The sequence below is a fragment of the Panulirus ornatus genome, chromosome 67, assembly GCF_036320965.1.
Source record: "Panulirus ornatus isolate Po-2019 chromosome 67, ASM3632096v1, whole genome shotgun sequence".
NCBI classification, from domain to species: Eukaryota; Metazoa; Arthropoda; class Malacostraca; order Decapoda; family Palinuridae; genus Panulirus; species Panulirus ornatus.
This window is the reverse complement of record NC_092290.1, coordinates 3,125,881-3,144,595: the sequence shown is the minus strand read 5'-3', so window position 1 is coordinate 3,144,595 and position 18,715 is coordinate 3,125,881. Positions and strand designations below refer to the sequence as shown.

Below are 18,715 nucleotides of genomic sequence, written 5' to 3'. Positions count from 1 at the left end.
TTTATTCCCTTCTAGATATACAGTGTCACAACTGCCAATTTAAACTAAACTTTTGGATAGGATATCAGCAGGGCAGTTATAACTTAGTTACGTTTAGGCTTTTAGAACCCAATTTTCAGCTATTTCCATTTCTAAAAAAGGAAAGCTCCCTCTGATAGCTTTAATGCAGCCGCTAGTTGCTCTCTTCAAAGGACTGATTAGTTCATGTATGGAGTATGGTCCATGCATCTAGTTAGGTTCTCAATCATTAAAGTTAACCAGATTCTACCAATATATTGACTGCTCACAAGTGCAGCATCAAGTGTACAAGTGCTCAGGAAGAAATCCTGTTGGAATAGTTATACCATGTTGATTTATCTCTTATTACAATCCAAGACAAACCCACTATGAAAGAGCAGTTCATGGATTAAGGATGTAGAAAAATCTTTTCAAGCATGCTTAAATTGTACTGAATGGAAAGTATTTCAAAATTGATATGAAACAATTGAAGATCTTGGCATTATCTCAAAAAGTATGTCTGTGAGGAGGTCACCAAGCAAAAGTTCCAAGATTATATTCCATCAATAATACTTGCAAAGTAAAAAGCTGAAAACAAGGCTACAATTGGACAAAGCAAAAATGAAAGCTGTAAAAATCTTGCTTGTTACCCAGCATGCATCAAAGTAGTTATATGGCATTTAATTGACAAACTGAGCATATTCTCATGATTTGAAACTTTGGATGATAGTTAAGCAAATGAACAACTAAAGTATGGTCTGTCAACATCAGAATCAGTATCACCAACTTTAAAAGTTTATTTGAACTAACAAATTTGACCAGGAAATTCAAAGGATCAATTGTATATCACCAGAGATGTTGGGGATTTCTCAATAATAGTCTCCAAGTACATAACAATATTTAGAGACTGTAAATGAGCACATCCCCAGCTTATGGGAAATTGCCATCATCATTCTTGTTGCAAAGAAAAATATTCTAGAAGACCTCCATGAATTTTGTCCCTGTAGAGGATGATATAAGATAAATGCACAGTAAAATTTTCATTGTACTGGATATTTGCCAGTTTTTTCAAACCACATATGCCCATTCAAAACCTTCCTAATATTGGAATGTTATCTTTGTCATTACTGAAGAACAATTTTTATGTGGTTCAGTCCTCTTTAAGATAATTCCACATAGAAACTGGGAAATTACCTTTTTGAGCAAGAAGACCCCCAACCAAATGGGACTAAACTCACTTTCTTTCCACTCTTATCATACTTCTATCTACAGGTGTATCCATTAGAGCATCATTTATAAGGATCAGGAAACTATGAATAAATTTCTATATCCATTGGGACAAAACATCCTTTCAAACAGGAGTCTGGTTTCTGAGTTTCAAACTGATCTAATGATAGTTTTGCATTCATTTTACGTTTAATATGCTTTTAGAAGATGCATTAATTACATTTCTAGTCATTTACATCCACATGAGATTTTTAGAATGCAAGATAATTACATTTTCTTCAAACTTATTTTTGAAGATTTGCATACCTACCTAAGACTTCTTATCCTTTAGGAAATCTTTCATACATATTCCTACGTTTACAATATTGTTAAAACTATACACTGTTCTCAGTTCACCCCAATTGACAGAGGACGTGATGATAGGTTAATCAAGCGACTATGCAAAGAATGTCACTGAAATCAATAACCGAGAATATGTTGCATTCTCATGTGATCATTTATGGGATGGGAAAAGAAGCAAATACAAAAATTTGATTAATTAGGAAGCATTCTGCAGTCTTTTCATTCTTTTGAATCCCCTTTTTTCGTTTTAGTAAACATCTAAAGTAAATATGATTACTTGGATGACATGGATGACATATTTCTAGTACCATACAATATTCAACATAATTTACTGCCCCAGGCTGATATTGATTTTATCTCATTTCGAAAGATATGTGGTTTATTACAAGATTGAAGAATGGTATGACCATATTCCTTAAAATAAAAGAATGGTAATTAATGATTAATAATGAACTACGTCCTTTTTGAAAAGGAAAATATAATGAAATGAAACGGATAAGTACAACACTGCCATCTAGTAGTCGTATACCACACTACTGAAGCTGCCATTTTGTATTTGAATTTCGCCCTCAGTGTCCCGTCTTGCCTATACCTTTGTGTCCCACATATCGGGAGAAGAGAGAATCTTGCCGTAGGTGAGGCGACTATATTCTTATCAATATGGCCTTAGACGACGTTGCTGTCTACAACGACGACCCCGAGGAGGAGGAGGAAGAGGTTAGTAATAAAGTACCATAAGTTATTTATGATCTTAGTCGGGAATAGGTGGTAAAAGTAGCAAATCAGCTCTTGGTGAGGGATTGGGTACACGAATGGCTACCGGTTCCAGGTGCCAGTCTGGGATTGCATCATTGTGATGAGCCAGCTGATTTCTGTCTCCTATGCCCAATATAGATTTTTAAGGACGATTTTAGGATACAATAGACCATTATATGTCGAGGATTAGGATTTATTGATCGCAGTGCTTCAGTATGCTGAGTCCTGAGTTCCTGCTCGCATTTTGTCATTTTTCTGTTTGTTGACACTGGAAATATTGCAGTATATTAATTGTTCAGTGCTTTTATTGATGTGAAATGGCTAAGGATTGGTTTTGCTGCTGTCTAGTAGATATGTCAACTTTGCACCAATACTTTGTATTTTCAATATTATGATACTACTTACCCTGTAGTGGACATTAATATGATCTACAGACGAAAGTCAGAAGTAATCATATATGTTAATATGTGATATAGAAACACGTTCTCACAGTTGGGATGTGACAGACCCCAGTGAACTATCTCCCCTCAGTCATACACTTCACTGCAACAGACACCTGTAAACCAGATCTTCCCTAACGTAATCAGACCCAAGGTAGGGAACAATGTCTCTTTGAACCAAAGCGCTTGTGAATTATAGGGAACAACTGTCAGTATGGGTTGAAATGTCTGCGTACCTCAGAAAGTACACTTCCTGATCATGTAAGAGGTACTTTCATGTATGTATTCTGGACACTGCCCAGCCCTCCAACAATTACAAATGTTCATTCGAAACAGTTATCACTTCTTATGCCAAAGATGCATCCTCACTGTGGTTAGCATTACTTTCTCACATGCACGGGCCACTGGGAACACGTAAATAGTACTCTGCCGGCATAGCACCAAGATATCAACAGAGAAATGACACTGGATGACTGCGCAATCCTCAACTGGAGACAAATGTATTGTATTATCATTTCAATTATTGAGGTTTTTATAAGGTCTGTTGATGATTTTACAAGAGTATAACCTACGTGTACTTTACCGTAATTAATCATACATTTTTCTCCTAAAGTATATAAATTTCCTTGCATTATTTATTATTCAGTAGAATATGATGCCTCAGATTATGTTCTGCAACTGTTGTATTCTGCAAACACTGCACTAGCATTAAGGACCTCTGTGGTATAGCAGATAGTGTTGCTGACTGTGATGCATTCGCAAGCTGTCTAGGGTCACGTCCACATAGAATTGAGTCCTGTTTGCAGGCTTAGTCTTGGAGAGAGATATATATATATATATATATATATATATATATATATATATATATATATATATATATATATATACATACACACATATATATTGTTATACTTTGACGCTGTCTCCTGCATTAGCGAGGTAGCGCAAGGAAACAGACGAAAGAATGGCCCAACCCACCCACATACACGTGTATATACAGAAGAGAGAGAGAGAGAGAGAGCATTAATGCGATGGCTGTGATTGGGGCATTCAGTTATCCATGGTGTCTCATGTAACAAAAACACTGGAGAAATAATAATTATTCTTATTTCTGTTATTGTGTTGTACTTTCATTCACTATGTTTTTGCAGTAAACTGAAGCACATTTTTCCAGGTATGATTGGGAAATGTTATCTTTAAGTTCACAAAAACTGTGCCACCGTTTTTGTATAATGGTACAGATTTTGTGCATACATCATTCACAAACTTAACATAGTGGGTGATATATTGAGTAAGGCTGTTTGATGTCTGTATGTCATGTGAGGTGAAATTTCAGGCTAGGATTTCCACAACATTTACATATGATTTGAAAATGACACTCATTAGTGAATTTTTGGAACGATATAGGCTTCCTCTTCACTTTTTTATTTTAGGATCATTATTTTTTTTATCCTGCCATAATGAATCTGTAAAACCCATAAGAACCTCTCTTAACTTTCGCAAGCAGCCAAGATTTATGATAAAAATTACTTTGATGTAATGATGAGGACTGCATTTCTGGAATGACTGCTTGCCCAGAGGCTGGGCAGTGGGACCACCTTCCTGTGTATTGTCTGCGAAGTTTACAGATTCTTGGCTGTTGACATGACCCTGAAACTGTGTACCCTGTATACTTCAATTTTGAAGTGAATCTGAGTTAAAGATCTCTTTTTAGTTTAGATCAACCATACCATTTCCCTGTTCTGTCAAATGAAAAGGTGTTGATACATTGCATACACTAAGAGAAAATTTGGAGCATTATTTTCATCTTATGATGATAAATGTGATAGTTGGGAGGGCTGTGAAGACAAGGGAATTTTTGGAAATATGAGGACAATTAGAATTTGTGATGCTTTTTTTCTTGTGTTTTTTCATACTTTTGCTTGTAGATTATTGCTCTGTAATATTATCATGTATATATATATATATATATCAATTCATGTATCTTGTAGCAACCTCACCATCGCAGTTCCTGAGGTGCATACTCCTGATATTGTGTAAAGGTTTACAATAAAAAATTATCAGGCTGATGTTTATGATCATAAATGTTCTGCAGTATTACATAGACCAGATAGTATATCTCGTACCATTACTATTATAAAGCAGACTTGTTGATCACTGCAGTAAATATTTGTAAACATTTTAATACTCACACTTTCTGGTAACATACTATGTTCATTTTTACCTATTTTTTTTTTTTTTTTTTTTTCTCGGGAAGTAAGCTTGTGCCTCTATCCTAAAAATACACCTTTAGACCCAGATCTGGGCTTTTTTGAATTGTTAAAGATTTGAACACACATTCTGTTTCAGTAGTGTAAGTATTCTACACGTCATAAATTTATTTTATTTTATTTATTATACTTTGTCACTGTCTCCCGCGTTAGCAAGGTAGCGCAAGGAAACAGACGAAAAAATGGCCCAACCCACCCACATACACATGTATCTACATACATGTCCACACACACACATATACGTACCTCTACATCTGAATGTATACATATATATACACGCACAGACATATACATATATACACATGTACATGATTCATATTGTCTGCCTTATTCATTCCCATCGCCACCCCGCCACACATGAAATGAAAACCCCCTCCTCCCTCATGTGCACGAGGTAACGCTAGGAAACCACAACAAAGGTCACATTCGTTCACACTCAGTCTCTAGCTGTCATGTATAATGCACCAAAACCACAGCACCCTTTCCACATCCAGGCCCCACAAAACTTTCCATGGTTTACCCCAGACACTTCACATGCCCTGGTTCAATCCATTGCAGCACGTTGACCCTGGTATACCACATCGTTCCAATTCACTCTATTCCTTGCACGGGTCATATTTTTTTTTTTTTTTTTTTTTTTTTTTTTCTCGCTGTCTCCCGCGTTTGCGAGGTAGCGCAAGGAAACAGACGAAAGAAATGGCCCAACCCACCCCCATACACATGTATATACATACGTCCACACACGCAAATATACATACCTACACAGCTTTTCATGGTTTACCCCAGACGCTTCACATGCCCTGATTCAATTCAATCCACTGACAGCACGTCATCCCCGGCACACCACATCGCTCCAATTCACTCCACTCCTCGCCCTCATAGATATTTTTACATAAATCAACCCCACCTTTTTCTTGAGCTTTGTCATTCTCTCTCTCTCTCTCTCTAGTACTTATCATTGTAAGAAAAAATAATGCTCCAAATCAACATGTATCATATTGTAATGAAATGTGTGTTTGAGCTAAGTTAATTGCACTTGTCCTTTCCAGTGCTGTGTTTTCCAAAGAATTTTAGAATTTCAGCTCAACTTTTTGTCCTGTTTCATAAATGAAAAAAGAAGCTCTGTACCTGTGATACTTGCTTCATGATATTTACATTTATATAAATGGAAAAGGAGTATGGGTAGATATAATGTTTGTTTCATGGACCGATGACACCTTTTTACTTTTGTTTGATACTTAAATTGGTTTGGGATGTGAGCTGAAAAGCCTAGACATGTTTAATAGTACAGTAGAGTACTTAAAGTTCTATGAGCATTCATATTTTGTACCATTGTATGTCAGATTCTTTTTGGGAAATGTTCCTTTCATATTCATGTGATGAAAAATATTATGAAACTTGGCTGTGTAGTTAGAACTTAAATTTAGGCTCAAGTTTTAGATTACATTATTAGTTTTTTTTATTGTTAAGGAAGGCTATCATGTCTTAAGTTTTTGCCTTAGAATGGGAAATCAACTAATTTGATTAATTCATTTTTAACATATTTTGAATGTTTGTTGAGAAACAAAATTATATGGTCATTATGTACACTTCACATGACATTTGAGGTTAAGGAAAGTAATGGTGAATTTTACTAAAATTTTTATTTTTTTTCTGTCACAGGCAGAGGAGGAAGAAGAGGAGGAGGAGGAGGACCTTGTGGTAAGTTTATGTTTTATGTTAAATGGTAGTAGTGTAGCATATCCAGGATTTCCTTCAAACTTTTCTTACAAATTCTGAATTCAAGTACTGAAGCTTTAGTACATCAGAATATTTACTGAAGAATTTGATACTCATTCAACACAAACACTACAAGAAAGGCATAGAAAGATGTTTCAGCAGTAGGGTATAGTGAGACTGGAACAGAAAAAAATTAGGTGATTTAACATACATGGAATGTAAAATACAAGGGGATAGAGAGGTACCGTAAAAGAGATATTTTAGACACTGAAATCTTGTTGCCTCAGAAGGTTTTAAGAGGGCCTGAAATGACTACATCAAGACAAGCATGGGGGAATGAAAGCATATAAATCAAATAGTTAAAAAGAATTATCTTGTTTGTGTTTTCTAAACTTGTACTTGCTTGCCAATTCCACCTTAGCTAGGTAGAGTCAGCAAGAGGCTGCTCATCCTTTTAGGTTAAATACTTGCATGGTTCCTTCCATCTCCTACTTTTAGAAAGTTATAGTACATGAGAAGGTTTTTTAGCCCCCTTCATTCACCCTTCTTAATGCACAGATGTGTAAGGGCTGATTAACAGTAAAAGCTTAGATCATTAGATTGTAAAGTTCAGATGCAAGAGTTATTGATACATGTGAGTACCTGCATAGAGTTGAGTATTGAGTTTCAGGGTGTGTTTATGCTCAAAGACCTGGAGGTTTTGCTACCACCAACAGGGAAGGGGATAAATCACCAGAAAATACTAAAATTCTTCTGAAGTCAAGGGTCATGAACCCTTCGAGTGAGATTAGCAAAAATTGAAAAAAGAAAATACTTTATAATTCAACAAAGTGGCTATAAGAACATTGTCTAATGATATATTGGGTGTGCCTGCTTTCCAGTATAATGTGAGACAAAGACAATGAAATGAAGAAAGCATAATAAGATGTCATATGAGGCATTAGGCATATGAGATAATCAGCAAAAGGATGGGAATAGATGACCTAAAACAAACAAAAATGGGACTAGAGAAAACCGGATGTATGTTGAAAAGTTTGAACAGATGAATTAAAACACTTCATATGTTAGCAACATTTTACAAAGGCTCATTAGGAAGAGAATTGGAAAGTGGAGCATATGCCTAAAGCTTTGTGTCATAAACAAGAAAATTAGTGGTGTTAGGAGAATATTCTCTCTAACATATTGAAAACTGATGATGGAAATGCTCTATGTCTATATAAGAAGCAAGACTGAGTATTGCAATGATGTATTGTCATGAACCAGACAAAAAGAAACGTATAAGCTAGAGAGGATTCATAAATTCCAACATTACAGCCTTGAAAGATGAAACTGTAATCAGTGCACAGCAGCAGATGGAGGGGGAATATCACTTTATATCTGAAAACTTCATAGATAGTGATTTGATTGACAGAGTATACCTGGAAATTTAAAGACAGCTTGGACTGGGTGAGATATTATAATGATAGGATCTCATTAAGCTTTTGTTACTTTTTTTAATTTTTTTTCAAACTATTCGCCATTTCCCGCGTTAGCGAGGTAGCGTTAAGAACAGAGGACTGGGCCATTGAGGGAATATCCTCACCTGGCCCCCTTCTCTGTTCCTTCTTTTGGAAAATTAAAAAAAAATTGAGAGGGGAGGATTTCCAGCCCCCCGCTCCCTCCCCTTTTAGTCGCCTTCTACGACACGCAGGGAATACGTGGGAAGTATTCTTGCTGATTGTTTTTATAAACTTTAGGCAATTGATAGTTTTTGAAATTTCAGACACCCTCATCTGGAGAGTGGTTGGTATCAGGTAAACAAAATTCTTATACTCAAGTTGGGAAAACTGTCTTAAGTAATTACTCTCATCTTTGTTTGTACGTTTGTTATTTCCCACAGTAGCAAGATAGCACCAGGAATGGATTAAGAATTAGTCTTATTTGCTCTCATTCACTCTGACTGTTATGTATAATGCATTGAAACCAGAGCCTCCTTCCACAGTCACCCCCACCCCACCCCAACCTTTCCATGGTATTCCCAATCCTTTTCATATACCCTGCTTGTTATGACTGGTATTATTTAGTAAAATTGCAGTTATTAATGTTATCACACAGGATCCTCTTGACGGATTGAAGGAAGCCTGTGGTGCTTCAAGCCATTGTGCGGAACTTAACGAGAGATTATCATCTTGTAATGATCGGGTATCTTCTCGTAGCATGACTGAAGAAACATGCAGTGAGGAACTCTTTGATTACCTTCATTGTGTTGACCATTGTGTAAGTATCATGTAACTGGGGCATATTACTATAAATTAATGGATGATGGCATGTTGGCATTCGGATGGAAGTTTTAATTAACATGGCACTATTTTGTGTAAGTCAGAGCTGACGTTCTGAGTTAGGTAGGCACTTGTTGGTAGGCAGGCACCAACCAGGAAAGTATATTACTGGCCGGTATCTGAAGGGTTAGTGATGGCTGTGTAGTGAGCCTGTGCTTCATTGGTTGTTGCACTCCTTTAATCTGGGTATCTGTCATTTCTTTCTGCTTGAACTACACATGGACTGTTTGCATTCTGCCCACAAACATGCAATCACAGAGGTCTGTAATCTAGGCTGTGGAAATGAGCTGTTTGAGAGGAGCATGTGGTATGACTAGATGGAATTAAGGAAGAAATGAGATGTGGTATGGAAGGGAATTAATTAAGGAGTAGTAGAGTGTAGCATAATACTGTGAGGTGGTTTAGGTATGTGGAAAGAAAGCAAGACAGAGTTTGCAAGGGGAGTGTATAATAGTAAAATTAAAGGTATTGGTATGAAAGGAAGACTACCTCTGACTCAGGGAAATAGAGTAGAAGAGTACTGGAGGTAGAGAATGGTGGAAGAATGCATAGAGTTGTTTATACAAGGCAGGGATGTAAGGACAGGGATAAAAGGAGACTTGTCATGGCCACCCCCTTGATGGGAGTTCCTGGAGGGAATGTATGTCAGAGATATAGATAGAATGCTTTTTATGTACTTTTTTGCTGAAGTATGTTACAGGTATAAAAGAAATATAGATTGAATGCTTTTTATGTGCTTGTGGCTGAAGGATGTTACAGGTGTAAAAGAAATATCATTAAGGGAGTTAATTACAGTTTCTTGCAATTGCTTCACATGGGCTTAGAATGCATGATGTGACAGTGAATTAATGTTAAACCCCTAAGCAAAAATTTACTTTAATTCTTGAGGTTTATCTTCTGAATTAATGCATTCTCTGAATCTCATATAAGATTGAGTCACTGACAGGACTTCATGCTCACTGCTGACCTAGCTGTTCATCCTCCCTTTTATAATTTGTTGATAAATGTATGCCGTGCATAAGCTAGGGGTATCTTCATATATGTGTAAAAGTCTCATGCTATGCACAAATGATAATCACATTCTCTTTCGTAATTGATCCTGATATCTTAATGCTGAATTGAAAAGTCTGAGTTTTTATAAGACAGGAACTCAAAATTAGTGCCACATTTGTTAAACATGTACATAAATACTTTTTCATATGTATCTCATAAATAATTAAGAATCCATACCCTTGATATTTATATATTGATTTTCATAATTCTTTTTCAGCTCGCTCAAACCTTATTCAAAAAGCTGAAATGAATAAAGACCTGCTGTATCTTCTTAGTGTTAGGTATGAGTAAAAACATTTGGCAGCAGAAGCTGCAGTGCATTAGTTATTACTGCCACAGGTATATAAAGATAAATATCTTTGTTCAAATGTGTCTTTACTTGAATTTAAGGACCAGAGGTTTTTTGAGTTATGCGTTATCTCAGAAAATATGATGTATATGTTTGTAAATAATGGCTGTTAAGTCCTTAAATTATATTGATCATATAAAATAAAACTTCTTGTTCCATGCCTTGTTTGTATTTCAATGATATCTTGTATTTAGCTTATTCTGTGAAAAAATTTGTTTACTCCTTTATGAAATACGTTATTTAAGGCTATCTTGTTAGAAAAATTTGTAACAACTTGGGTATACATATTGTCACTGCTGTGTATCTTCAAAAATGGTGTATTGGGATAATTTTAAGGTAAACTTGATATAATTAGCAATAGAAAATGTTATGAAAGTTTCTGTAGAGGATAGGGAAATGTCTATGGCAACAGCAGCAAATGGCTGTTTCTAACGAGTGGGAGTTACCTTGGTGTTTGGTTTTATGGTGTAAAGGATTCAGATTTAGAAAGCTCACAAAAATGTCATCCCTTTGCTCAAAAAACTGAAAGTTGTGATCAGGTGAGGCTACTGGGAAATTCCTAAAACCCAAAGGTAAAAGTGGATAGAAGGAAGGATAGAAAATAAATGAGATGGAAGGCAAACAACAGACAGTATAAGGGAATGATATACATATTTGTGTGATATTTAAGAGGTTCACAAAACACAAAACAATATCAATTATTTACAGTAATTTACATGTCATTTTCAGGTATTTTAAATGATCATTACATAGAATGCAACCTATATGGCTATTAATAAGCAAAATTCTGCAATCCCTAAATACATACATTAAACAGCTTTTAAGATTCACTGATTCACAATTACCCCATAACCAATTCCTGAGAGTCCTGGTATCACCCAGGATATCTTTCCAGAGGCTGTATTACCTCAAGCAGCAGGGAAATGGGAACTCCTTTGGAGAATGTACTCAGTGATACAGCCTTGTCAAAAGTGACTTTTTACTCTGGTGTAACCTCGAGCATGGTCCGCTAACATCAGTTATGACATTTACTTGTAATTACCCCAGAAACAAATGAAGAAGTCATGGTGTTACCCAGGATCTTTTTGAGGGCTCCGGTAGCAGAAAAATGTTGACCCCATTGGAGTGAGTTCTTTACAAAATTGTACCCCCAATGATTGACAAAGATGCCTTTTCACTTGCAATGTGATGTCAAACATGAAGTGTCCTGTAACAACCCCAGCTATGAAATGAATATATATACAAATGAGCCCTTTGTAATATTTTCTAATTGCAAAAAGCTGATACATAGGCATGAAACTTATATAAAAAACAGAATGCTGATGTTCTGTGCATTTATCCAATTCCCAGCAAACATGCAATTTAATAACCAGGTACTTTCAACTAACTTTGCTTGTGAATTAGAAAGAGTGCACTTAATTTTCTTTGTTATACTTGCAAATACAACCCAAAACTGTAAGCCATTTACCTATTCCTGGGCCAATTTTAGCAACCATCATGATTTTACCAAGTCAAGAGAGATGCATTACCAATGTTAGCTCTGCAATGATGGAATAAATGCAAACTTAACAATATGCATGAGGAAGATAGATGTATTAGTTTGCAAGTTTTTGCATTACTTGATTTTTTATATTACCACTAGTCATTAACCTCAAACTTTTCATTGTAAAGCTAACAGTTCTTTGCGTTTCTCCTTCCCTCTTACAATAGCTGTCTTGAATAAGTTGCAAAACAAGTTTACAGATGACACAGAGTCGTCATTCCCAGGAACTGGGTAAGTAATTAGATTTGGGTTACAATTTGTGTCCACAATCCCTACAGTAGGAATAAGCATCTTTGCTGCTTCTTTTATAGCTTTATGTTGACTGATGACATTGTCCATGGTATGAAGGAAGATAAGCAAGTCTGGGAGTCTTGTTACACACCCAAATGCAACTAATGAGTTAGTGAAGGTGCCTTCTTCCCAGAAACGTACATGGGAGTATTCTCCACATTCCTTGGCTGTAGTCTCTATCATGAACTGCAAGATAAATATATAAAAGGTTAAGATCACACATACATTCTCATAAGTGATATCGCGTTTGAAAAACTTTCTGCGTCTAAAATTATCTTGAACATGTTGAAATATCTACAAAATACTAGATGTACTATCATTTAATACATGCTATTATCTAATATCTTGTATTTACATATAAAAGGTTGAAATGTGAAAACTAAATATAACAGTAATAAGAAATTGGTTGACTGCTCAAACTCCAATTAAAAAAAAAAAAATTGGAAAAGGAATCTGAATTTAAATTGTATCTTAACTTGGCAGCACATCTGAAAATGATGGTTATTAAGGTCAGAGATATGTCAGAGTGTAACATTATTGCTCCTCCAACTACTGCCTAAATAAAGCATAATTTAAGCAGACCTGCTGATAATCCATGATTAAAGAAAAAAAAATTCTGTTTTGGGATACATGTATGCATGAGTGGTCTAATCCCCTCTTCACACCAAAACTATATTTCCACAATAAAGAGAAAGAAAATGTCAACAGTACGAACCTGATGTTGGGGGGAACGACCAACAAATAGTATAATGCCTCCACGGAAGGCTATATGAGCTGTGAAGTTGAGTGCTTCCCGCAGAAGAACTGCTGTTTGATCTAAGTCAATGATCAAATGACCAAGTCGTGATCCAAATATAAATTGATTCATCCGGGAGTCTATAGATCCAATTCTGTGGCCCAGATGGACACGGGCATTGAACAAATCTTCTACTGTATAAAGCTCTGCCACTTTAAAAAAATCTGGATACTTGAGAGCATTTTTCATCCTTTCAGCAATTATGTCATTATCTGCAAGGAAAATAAGGAGATATACACACAATAACTACACAATACCTTACGGTAAATATTATGATCAACTTATGCAGTGTGATGTTCACAGCAGGTAAATTAATAAAGAGCTTTTATCAGCCTAAAATCAGCAATATCTGATACAGAAATATCCTATATTTCATTATCTTGCAATAAAAATATCAAGCTTTTTCCAAAATAAAAGAAGCAATATCTGATAAAGGTATAGAAATTCACTAACTCTTAGTATCTATAAGTTACATGAGGTTTTGCTTGGAATCACTTAAAGTTATTGACAAAAGTCCTACAATAACTTAATTATCAAGCATTTGCTTGAAATCACTTAAAGTTATTGACAAAAGTCCTACAATAACTTAATTACCAAGCAGAAGGGAAAAAAAAATGCCCACTATTTTATTACGTTCCATAAATGAAATAAATCCTTGTTCCCTGGGACATTGGGGAGATCACAATTAACAGTTCTATACAGCTCAATAAATATTTTACAAGACAATGATTATACAGATGCCCTTAATGTAGCCTGTTGTTAAAGCTTTCCTATTCTGCTTATTCACTTTAAAAAGTGGTATGGTGCAACTATAATGGTTAAGAGGTCTTTGTTTTGTAAAAGCCTTGTTAATTCAGTTGTAATGAAGTGATCTCATAATTCAAAAGCATTAGGTTAAATACCTCAAGGATGTCTAAATTTAATTTCTGAACTCTAAAAGCTTGTATGGCTTCATGCCATAGTTCACAGTCAAGTTAGTTTAGTTTACACCAGTCATGAATAACCTTACCATAAATAACTTACATTACAAAGCATATATGCTGCTTGACATACCTGTATATGATGTAAATTTTATCAAACAATAGGGAATATTAATATCCTTCCAACATTCCTCCTAAAGTAAGATATGGCTATTAACAAAGCACTATCTCATGACATAATTTTGATGTGTAATCTGTGACTCACTGCCGTTAAAACAAACTTCAAAGTGAGTCAAATGGTCTTGTCTATTAAAACTTGATTATTTGAATAGGTTGGATAGAATTTGAAGCTATCTGTGTGTGACAATACATGTATACCAACATAACATGATAGCAGCCAGATGTATACCAAATACCTATGTAAAAAGAAAAGAAACAAAACTAACCAGGTGAGGATTCTGGGAGTTTTTCTGATGGCTGAGTGGAAGTTAAGACAGGACTGTAGGATGTGACAATATTACGGGCCTGGAGACCACGGGGCAGTCCCACTGTAAAATGAATTTCTTTTTTATTTGGCTATCTTTAGATACAAGGTAACAGTAGCTAAAATCAATTTTCCTAGGCAACATGATACTAACCTTGAAGAAATAATGAAGTCTATTTTTAATTATCTAAGGATTTAAAAATAACACTGTGAAGTATGTACAGTATGCTGTAACTCAATTGTAAGGAGCTGCATTAGTTCAAATGCTTAAAAGAAACATAACAATGGGTAATGATAAAACAAAAACCTGTTACATTTTTACAATTTTATTATCATTCTTATACTTGATCGCCGTTTCCTGTGTTAGCAAGGTAGCGCCAGGAAACAGACAAAGAAAGACCCATCTACTCACATACACATATATACATATACACACATACACATGTACATATACATCATTATTATACTTGATTGCCATTTCCTGCATTGGCAAGGATAGTGCCAGGAAACATAAGAAAGACCCATCCACTCTCATACACTTATGCACACATATATGCACATACATACATATACATAAACACACATACATATACATATATGCACATGTATATATTCATACTTGTTTGCTTTTATCCATTCCTGGTGTCACCCTACCCCACAGGAAACAGCATTGCCATCCCCTGTGACAGCAAAGTAGCACCAGGAAACATACGAAGAAAGGCCACATCCATTCTCTACCTCCCTATCCACATCCAGGCCTCACAGACCTTTCTGTGGTTTACCCCAGACGTTTCTAAAAGTACATATGTAATATATCTCAAGTAATATAATACTACCCAGTAACAAAGATAATATGAATAACATTCACAAATGATACGAATAATACTATCTTTGAGCAAAATTTATGGGTTAACAGCTTAATGACCAGAAAGGGAACAGACAAAAACATCTAGCATATTTACCTTATGTAACAGAATATATTCATTATTTGACTTGTTGCAATGAGAAAGAATGTTATTTGAGAATTCAGGTTTTCACCATTTTCAATGAACAATGGTTTGCTCTTGTCCTGAGATATGTTCTCTGTTAAATGTACCTGAACAGTATTTGTTTTTTCTTTCTTCATCACATCGTCAAATAATGAAGAACCCACGTGTGACTTATTAAGCTTAGTATTATTCATGATGCCACCTGAAAAGTCTCCTTTTTGCAGAGCATTATCTTCAAATACCACAAATGCTTCATCAGTTAAACAGTGTTCTAATTCATGTGCATCATTCATGTAACAATTTACACAGGGCAACATTTGCTGGTTAACAGAATACCATCCAGATGTTTCAAGCACAGCCAATGTCAATAAATCAACAACTACTGTTCTCGATTCTAAATTATCAGGAACCATCACAGAGATTGTGTTACGAAATAATTCTTCTGGCCAATGCACACCAGTTTGTGATTTTGCAAGGGTAATGCCACCAAATCTCTTGAAAATTTTTGTCACATTATCATTATCATAAGTATCCTTTTCAAATTCAACAGAGTTTGTTGCATTAAAACATTCAGTGACTCTGACAGTTGCATTTCCGTCTGAGTCCATATGGTCCTCTGTTTCATTTAAATATGACTCCATATGTAATGCAATTTGTTCAATAAGGTTTGACTGAAGTATAATTTTATTTTTCCTTACAATCCTTAGTACATCTCTTCGTTTCCAGCAAAATACATTGTCATTCCATTCATTATCAACTGGCTCGGATGAGGATCCTGTACTTAACTTGGTGAGTTCTAAGTCTTCCCAAGAGTCACAGTCAATGAATTCTTGTATGCTTCTATAATTAAAACCCAGAAGGTGAATAACCTCATGAGAAACAATTTTTCTCAGAAAAGATTCTGATTTAAAGATCCCGTCCTCACACAAATTAATAACGCCAGCAAGCGGTCTTCCACTTTGTACTCCACCAACCAGCTTTGTGTCTGTGCGACACACCAAGGAATGAGCTAATGACTGACGACAAAATTTACTATATCTAGATGTGACATAAATCAAAAAATTAGTTCCATCAATAAATCCTTTCCCTTCAGGTAGTGATTCATTAAGATGTTGAATATCATCATGTTCATACACTTTCAAGCCCTCTAGATGTGCAGGAGGTATTTCAACATCACCACAATAGTCTCCTACATAATAACTCGACAGTCCAGCACATTTACCATTATTCACACCATAAGAAAATACTGCCCCACATGCAGCTTTTTCCCTTGGTACAAGGAAGACCGGCTGATGTTCCATGATCTTAAGGCTAAACAATTTCGATAAAGTAAGCACAGTTCTTGTTACAACTTCTTGAGTCTTGAGAGGTATCGAATGATCCATAAACTCAACATGAATCTTCATTGGTGTTCCTGATACGGCCACAGTTGAAATGAAAGCAGCCAACATACACAATATATAAAATACTTTCATGATTTATGATAATGAGGAACAATCTAAGTATCTGACGAGGAATAACCAAATCACTTCTCGAGGAATGAGAGTATACTTGATGAATGGATCCATTGTTTACAGCAACACCCAATCACACTTCGTCCCCAAAACTAAAGTTGCCGATGTAGCTTTGAAATACAGTTTACTGCTTAGGTTTTGACCATGTTAGCCATAGATCAATGAAATACAAGATACCAAATTTCTGTGTTACCATTCTGAATCAATTTACAACACTAATACGGCTGACATTACCTGAAAGTTGATGGAAAATTCGTCTGCACAACGTCGCCATGCTTACCCCTTCGGTACTCTAATGCTTAACTTACACAACAAATCATGATTTATGAGTGTAAACGTGTTATCTTAAAATTTAGATAGGAAACATATAACATACTTTCATCTTTTAAATGCTTTAGGTACTGATGTAGTTTAAATAGATGCGAAATTACATTCTGCGCAACTCGGAATTCATATGTCATTCAGCTCAACGTAAACAAATAAACATTAGACATAACAGATTGGTCTATAACATAAATAATCGCAAATTCTTCCTATTTCAGTGAACGCACATAATCAAATATGATTCATTTGTATTCAATTATCATCTGCGAGAGTAAGCAAGATAGATTAATCTTTATGAGGTTCCCATCACCGTATCCCTTAAGAGCCATTACGTAGTATTCAGGAGGCAACAGAAGACTAAGATGCACCGAAAAATATTAATGCACACACTGAACAGTAATATAAAATAAAAGACATTGCAATTCCTTTACCAAAATTTAAGTAATGTGTGAGGACCAAAACTGGGGATAATGAATACTTTACAAGGCGTTTCGAAATTACGTACAGACTTCTCATTTAATGTTTACATATAACATGCCAAAATTATATAGAATATACATTGCTGAAGTTGTAGGACTAATTACTTATCATTATTTAACAATTTAGAAAAAGAACAGTTATAAGCGTAATATAATAATGAACATGGTTAGTTTATGTATGACATTAACAACAGTAATAAAAAAATAGGTCAGAATAGTTAAAAGTAAGTGTGGTGTAGGCAAATCCTAATGATCATATATATATATATAAGTTAAGAAAAACCCAAGATGGGAGCATTCAAAGTGATGAAACTGCGAAAATCTAAAAAATGCAACCCCAGCCAGCGTCGCACTTCGTCCAGCTGTACGGTTTCCTAATACTTCTAACAATTTGCCTAATTAGCCAGCGCTTAACGTGGAGGAAGGCCTTGCCCGACAACCACTGCAAGCATGAGGTATATTTGGTTTGTGAGTAACTTGGGAGGAAAACCTGACATCCACTTCATCAGTATCACCAAATACCTGGTCAGTGAGTAACACACGAGAGATAGGGTTCCTGACGGACATCACCATGATATTATTACATATGTGGTCAGTAATTCACATGGGAGACACTACCTTAACGTGTAACCCACCAACAACCACCCACGCCAGAGATTTAAATGGCAGAACGACCTTGTTCCGCGGCCAACTACCGTGCCATATATCTACCCAGTGACTGAAATGGGTGGACGACCTTGCCCGCGGACTATCACCATCTCTGCCACCACCACCACCACCACCGCTGGACCATCCAGTCCACCATATGTGCCACCAGAACAACCGAACTCCTCGAGGCAAAAATACATCAATAGCGTTACCTACTTGGGTCTCATTCAACTGGAATTTTAATAACCACACCCAT

General features: G+C 35.7%; 2 protein-coding genes across 3 annotated transcripts; one reads left to right on the top strand and one right to left on the bottom strand.

The window, feature by feature from the left end:
* Positions 1-2,154: 2,154 nt before the first annotated feature.
* LOC139747099 (cytochrome b-c1 complex subunit 6, mitochondrial-like) lies at positions 2,155-10,629 on the top strand. The gene is made up of 4 exons (XM_071658918.1): positions 2,155-2,283; positions 6,695-6,733; positions 8,846-9,007; positions 10,340-10,629. Exons 1-4 carry the CDS (start codon positions 2,227-2,229, stop codon positions 10,370-10,372), a joined length of 291 nt encoding a protein of 96 aa, XP_071515019.1. The 5' UTR covers positions 2,155-2,226; the 3' UTR covers positions 10,373-10,629.
* A 531-nt stretch (positions 10,630-11,160) lies between these two features.
* Positions 11,161-17,389, bottom strand: mRpS2 (mitochondrial ribosomal protein S2). 2 transcript variants are annotated; one of them, XM_071658916.1, is made up of 4 exons: positions 17,243-17,389; positions 14,468-14,569; positions 13,021-13,313; positions 11,161-12,491 (listed from the first exon to the last, which is right to left on the bottom strand). In XM_071658916.1, exons 1-4 carry the CDS (start codon positions 17,280-17,282, stop codon positions 12,132-12,134), a joined length of 795 nt encoding a protein of 264 aa, XP_071515017.1. In that variant the 5' UTR covers positions 17,283-17,389; the 3' UTR covers positions 11,161-12,131. The 2 variants fall into 2 exon arrangements, with proteins under 2 accessions (XP_071515017.1, XP_071515016.1); XM_071658915.1 differs by lacking the exon at positions 17,243-17,389 and adding an exon at positions 16,717-16,989.
* Positions 17,390-18,715: the final 1,326 nt, after the last annotated feature.